Below are 6,559 nucleotides of genomic sequence, written 5' to 3' on the forward strand. Positions count from 1 at the left end.
CTGAAATAAACTTTGAAAAATTCAATCTTAGACCATGACATAGGTCCTCTCATCGCAGGTGTTGCAGCTTTCCTCTGGCACTGTCCCGTATTGATTGTAGGCCAACTTTACACCAGACTTCTGCCAGAAAAGATGGTTCCACACTTCTGCCTAAAAGCTATTTTACTTTCATCTACTTAGTTTTTGAGCTGGAAAGGGATTAGTCTTCAGGCAGGTTGGTCCTGGATCCAGCTCATCAGATGGCTATACAAACAAGGGTGGCAGAGAAAGGCAGGGAGTGAGAGGGTGCAGGATGCAGCCAGAGGTGATAAAGGCTGTTCAGCACCAGCCTGCACTTCACTTGGCTTAACAAGCATGCTGAAGGACATTTAAGTGATCTGCTAATTTCATTCTTTAGCTCCTAGGGAAGAGCTTCATATCATCCTAAGGGTCAGCTGCAATGAGATGACATCCCTCCACTAATTTGGGGCCATTTAATTGCAATTTAAACTGCCAAGCATTGTCCTCCCTGGTTAGGACAGCTCCCTCTTCCTTTCACAGTCCGTCTTAAAGAACACTTAATTGTTTCAGTATAGTGAGAACAGCATTGTAGTGACCTCAGCTGGCCAAATACACCCAGCCTCCTTTAGAGGTGACTCTTTACTAACACTTTCTGCCAATGCAATTCAGTTTTGCCTGTAGTGACTCGAACTATGCACAAGGACTGAAAACCAAGGAGTAGAAAACGAAAAATTTTGTCAAAAATGTGTCTCAAAAAAGGCATCCAGATTCCTTTCATGAGTATGTCAGCATTATAAATTCATAGGAAATTGTTAGTCAGTAGGGTGTCTGAATGATTAAAACCTTCTGAGGTTCTAAGGCATTTTCTCTGCAGGAATTTGTCAAATCCTGTTCAGTTCACTATTGGGAGCACTTAAAAGACAGATAATGTTATATACAATCTGGTCACTGTAGATGCATTTCTGCCATTTTAACGAGTCTCTCTCCCTTTCAGACAACAAAATCAACACCATCCAGAAGGTGAGCAAACAATTACATGCACGGTACATGTGACACCAATCCATTTAATGGCCATCTTTCCCTCAAGTATTACTGGTAACAGGTATAGGTGGTACTAAAGCCATGCATTTTTTCAAGGCAAGAGTGACAGAGAAATTCCTGCCATTTAAATAGTAACAGACATTGAAAAAATTGGAAGAGATCTCCAGGACAGAAATAGCATCATAAAGCCAAAAGGAGCTAACCACATCATCACCTACCTTACGTTTGTTTGTTGGGCAAACATACAAGTAGCTCAAAATAGTCTTCAGACCAACTTTATCATTCAGTTTCTCATATGTTGTCCCATAATCTGTGGACCTACAATTCAAGAGAGATTCTTATAAGTACAAACACTTAATCACAAAACCACAAGTCACTTGGCAGCTTTTCAATGTAAGTCATGCTTTAAATAGCGGAATGGCTCTCTAGAGCTTTTTCAATGATTCATGTAGTATATAATGATACTTAATTATATACACACAGCATCATGTGAGTGTTGATAATTTGCATTTAAATTAGATTAGGAAAAATTAAACCAGCATCTTCCCAAAGCATCTTAAATATGTACAATAGGAAATACATTCTGCATATAGAAGATGATAATGATTGTCAGAGATGCCAAACAGCAGACAGCAAGAGACTAAGGTTATCAGTTCATCATACACTCCAAGCTTAGTTTTGTTAAGATGGCTTATCTCAGTGTATTCCAAAGTACCTTCTCTGACACTGACTAGCAGAGAGGATGGACACATGCATTTTATTCTTGCTTTAAAAGCCACTGTCCAGTAGAGAAAATGAAGCATTTCTGAAATGAGTGTTGCCCATAAAAACACTGACTACGTGTCTTGGGGAAGAACAAAATAAGTGAACAAATGAGACTGTCCAGTGTTCCTGTAGGAGCTACACTTCACATGGGACCAGAAGCAGGATCAAGCATCAGCAGAGGTTTTGTTCATTATGCAGCTCATACTTGCCTGAATTCTGTCCCAGTATCCCAGGGATTTAGATAATCAGCCCAAACCAGTACAGTTGGTGCCCATAAATTGCAGAAAGGGACATGTATCTGGGTAACAGACATTCAAAAGCATAACATATTCCTGTATCTCACCTGTAACATGTACAAATGGGCCCATACAGAACTTCACTTGCAAGCAGTAACGTGAATTTTCCCTTTTGCTGTGCCCTCCAAAACCAGACATTCTAAAGTAAAATCTTGGCACCCAATTTTTGCAGGTTCTCTCCTATCAGGGCTCCAACAGTGGCTAAATTCACAAAGGCATTTAAGACCTTTAATGCTTACTCTTTTTCTTTTTGGTGGCGTATGGAGTGTGGTACATTTCTGAATCAAGTACCATACCTACATTCATATTTCAGATTCTGGGATTTCAGATTTTGCAGTCAGTACATGAACAAAACAAGAAAACAGCAGCCTAGGGTTTTATCCATGAAAGATGAATTGCACTAAAACGTGAATCTGCATTAAAGTTGAGTCTTTCTATTTAGAAACTTTATAGAAGCCTTTGCATGTATCTGCCTGCTCATATAACAATTGCCCTATGGTTTAATATCCATAGACTTCTCCTTTCCTCCAATAAACCCATGCCCTCCCATGTGCATGTATGACCTTTGGTGTTTAGAACATTAACATCATCTGCTGACTGAGCTTTGCCTTTATAAGGTCATCTCTCTCAGGAGCACATAGAAACTAACTGATCTATTTCCTCAGTGGACTGAGGAGTAGGATACTGTTATGGTTGTTTCTGTTACCAAATATTTCAGAGATGCTCCAGCATCCAGGTAAGGGGATCCACAGCAAGATGCTGAACACAGCCTGGCCAAGGACTGCAGCTCCACTTCGCTAACTTGCCCCACCTCACCACCCAGTCTTCTCAAAAGTGAGTATTTCTGCTGCTCTCTGCCTAAACCCCAAAACCTACCCTTTGTGAAGTTTGAGCTGACAAAGACATACAAAGATTGTAAGGAGTAAATCTGACCTGCTGAGTTAGGAAAAATATATTAACAAAATAATGCTGCTTTTTCTCATACACCAGTGACAGTGAATTCAAAATGGGATCTTTCTAAAGTGGATAGGAGCAAAGAAAATCTGAGACATAAAGCTTGCTTTGAAATTGTTCAAGAAAGGCAGCCAATACCCCTGCCACAACACAGGCAAACTTATGTCAACATCCTATTGCAAATGGTAATCTCAGAATTGCCAGCCACTTCTTACTTCAAATCTCTAGGCAATTGTTTTGCATTCATAGCTTTATTTACAGGTAACACTCTATACAGATGGAAGCCTGTGCTTCTGTCAACATCTATAAAAGAAACTGAAAGATTTAAAGGCTTAGAAAAATACTTTTTTTCAGATGAACAAATTCGCAAGCAATCGAAGGAGCTACTATTAGATCTTACTCTCATTTTCGTGTTCTAAACTGACAATAGCCAGTCCTTCTACCTTCCCAGTTACCAATTTTTACTTTTGTACCACTTTACAAATACCCTTAATTTTAATGGGGAGGCAAACGTTATATATACAACAGCAGATAGGCATCCATAACTGTTTTAACACAAAGAAATGGTAATATATACATTTGCAGAGCAGTGGAAAAAAAGAATTAGATCAAAGGAAACACTGCATCCATGGGAAGTCTCTGCTGGGATCTAACCAGGGGTATCACCAACCCGCATTCATCTTATTGCTATTACATACATATATGTATACAAGCCAGCACTGATTAGTAGCCTACATAACGAGCTATTTGTTTGTCTTATTAAATGGGTGTTATAAAGCAGCATGAGACTCCTAACGCATGAAAACGCATCAGCCATTGCATGGCCCAGGAAGCCAGCCTAACCTGGAAGTGCTGCAAAAGACAGATGCACCTCAGCAGGGTGTAGGCACTAATGACAGAGTAGGATCACCAACTTCAACCCCAGTTATCTGAAGGGCAAAGGATATGTAGCAACCAACCTCTCCACATTTTGTGTGGAAGGCTGCTCCTCTGAAGTTCTGCAGAGAGAAATCAATTTTAGTCCATCCATGACAGGAGCAAGAAAATGCCCAGATAAATCATCAGAAAGGACTACACCCAGGACATGTCAAGCTTAAAACACAAAAATTAAACTCTGCTTTCTAAATAGCTACAGCTAATGAAATAACTACATGTAAATGAGTGAACAGGAAGCCCTATTTTATTGTGTCTTGTGTAGATGCGTGTTGCAATGGTTTCTCAAACTGTTCGGGGGGAGAAGGGGGATGTGAGTCTTACATTGTGGAAGTCACTGAAATGCAGATGATAGAAGAAGAATAATATTCAGAAAATAAAATATTTAGACTCAGTTCTGAACTTCACATTTGTCCCACCATATTAGTTGCAATTGCTATCATTAAATCCCAAATTTTACCAGTAGCTGTTTAAAATCCAACTCCCTATGTTTTCAGTGAAGTGGAAGACAATGCAAGAAGATAAACATTTTCATGATCACTAGCTCATTTCACAATATAAAAAAGTACCAAAATTATGGGATTGAAGCTCTGATTTTCCCAGTAATAAATTAAAACAAAACTAGAAACATGTGGCATGATTTCTATTTTGCAAACTATTTGCAAGAAAGCTGACATTTAAACAACTTCATTATTATTCATTGACAGGGTTTTTCCCTCTCCTCCCGTCAGGGTAAATGACATTTCTATTACAGTATTATAATAAACTCCTGCACATTTTAAATAAAGTCCCTGAATTCCATTAGTCCACCTACTGTCATGAATATATCTCAATCCATTCCTACCAATATTTCACAATTATAATAGGCATTCTGAATCAACCAGCAACATGAACCCTATGGAAATTTTCTTCTTTCTCAAGAAGCAGAGCCTGACATTCAGAGTACTGTCAGTTTGAATATAGAGATTAAATACATCCCCTAGTTTTCTCCTTTGTTATAAACTTAAGGCTGACTGTAGTTATTTTACGTAAGATGATGAAGACCTGAAGAATCGAACAGTTGATCATTTGGTCAAGAGGGGTTTTTTTTTTTTGCATCAAGATCTTTCTGGAACACTCCATGAGAAAAAAAGAAAAACATTACTTGCAGACTTTAAGCTGTCTCATGTCTCCTGCTTATTACAGTACAGCTTTCTTCCCATGTTAACAGATTAGGTTACTTGTTATAACACACATCATTAAGAAGCAATCACTGTAATTGGCACCATTTGCTTTTTTTTCTTCTCCCACCAGTCACGCCTGGTTTTCACACATTAACTTGACTGCTTCCCCCAAATCCACCATGAGAACACTGTGTTTCATGTCCTTATTCCCCTCTTTCCTCCACAGTTGAATTTGCTGCTCTAACTGTGGTCCAAGTGGCAGCCGGCCCTGGGAGGCAGGACCAGAAGCAGCTGTGATGTGATCAGTGAGCAGCAGAGCAGGGCAGCCTGTCTGACCAGGAGCTGTGTGAAGAGATGGGCTCTGCCCTTTTTCTCCCTCTGCACATGAATTTATCCCTGGCACAAGCCAGGCATTTTTAAGTTAAGCAATGACTATTAGATCTTGTGTTCCAACCTCACACATAACTGAGTTTGCCACCTGGTTTGCCTCCAAAGGGAATGGTCAGGTGAGCACAAGATTTGCCAGTTGCTATCATATTAATCTCTACAAGAACAGATTTTTGGAAAGAAGCCTTTCAGACCACAGAAGGCAGAACTGCAGAGCCACAAGCTGCACTTACAAAAGGCTTTCAAACAAAGAAGTTTTTGAATAAGGAATAAAGACATTAAAAATGATCTTTCATGTCTGAATGTGAAAAATACTGGAGCTGGTAATTCTGGAGCAAATTTGTAATCCTGTTTGCCATGTTTTAAGCCTGTTTGTAAACTTTGCTGTACAGTTGTTGACTCTTGCACTCTTTTTTTCTGGGGAGACTTTGAGGTTGAGGTGCTATTCCTTCATCCCTTAAATTGAAACGCTTTACTTTGGTTTCATAGCCAGGTAGTAAAGTTTCCCATTGATTTTTGTCATACCACCATGTTTCACAAAAGCTAGTAATGTCAAAGTCTTCTTCAACAGCTAGCCATTTATGTTCGCATGTTCCTCCTGTTAGCTTTTCACAAGGCACTGATAGATATCACTTCTGGTCTAATGCCTCTTTTGATTTAACTCCTTCATGTGTGACCCTGGTATTTTTTCCAGAAAGTACTAATGCCTCATCTCAGTTTCTTAGGGTGAAACTTTTTTTTTTTTAATTCATTCTTTATTTTCACAGAAAGTTACTCTTGCTTTGCAAATTACTTTGCTTCACCAGGACACTTCTCACCACTGTCTGTCTTTTTAATTCATTGTATAAATAATTCCCCAAGGCTTTTCACATTTCTAATGGGATCTGTTTGCTTAGCTTATGGAGACTGACACATTTTGAATGGAGTTTTACAATCCCACCTGGAAGAGCAATTGCAAGATGTAAACACAGGAAATTCTGTGTCCTTGGACAGAATTTCCATGTAGAAAAGGGTTTCATA

General features: G+C 39.2%; 1 protein-coding gene across 1 annotated transcript in view; it reads right to left on the reverse strand.

Annotated features, from left to right (window-relative positions):
- SORCS1 (sortilin related VPS10 domain containing receptor 1) overlaps positions 1-6,559 on the reverse strand; it is a 183,774-nt gene that overhangs the window by 143,638 nt on the left and 33,577 nt on the right. Inside the window, exon 3 of the mRNA XM_017735172.1 lies at positions 1,260-1,359. Within this exon, the coding sequence (XP_017590661.1) occupies positions 1,260-1,359 (100 nt within the window). The remainder of the gene's footprint in view (positions 1-1,259; positions 1,360-6,559) is intronic.

The sequence above is a fragment of the Corvus brachyrhynchos genome, unplaced genomic scaffold (genome assembly GCF_000691975.1).
Source record: "Corvus brachyrhynchos isolate BGI_N302 unplaced genomic scaffold, ASM69197v1 scaffold705, whole genome shotgun sequence".
Lineage (NCBI taxonomy): Eukaryota > Metazoa > Chordata > Aves > Passeriformes > Corvidae > Corvus > Corvus brachyrhynchos.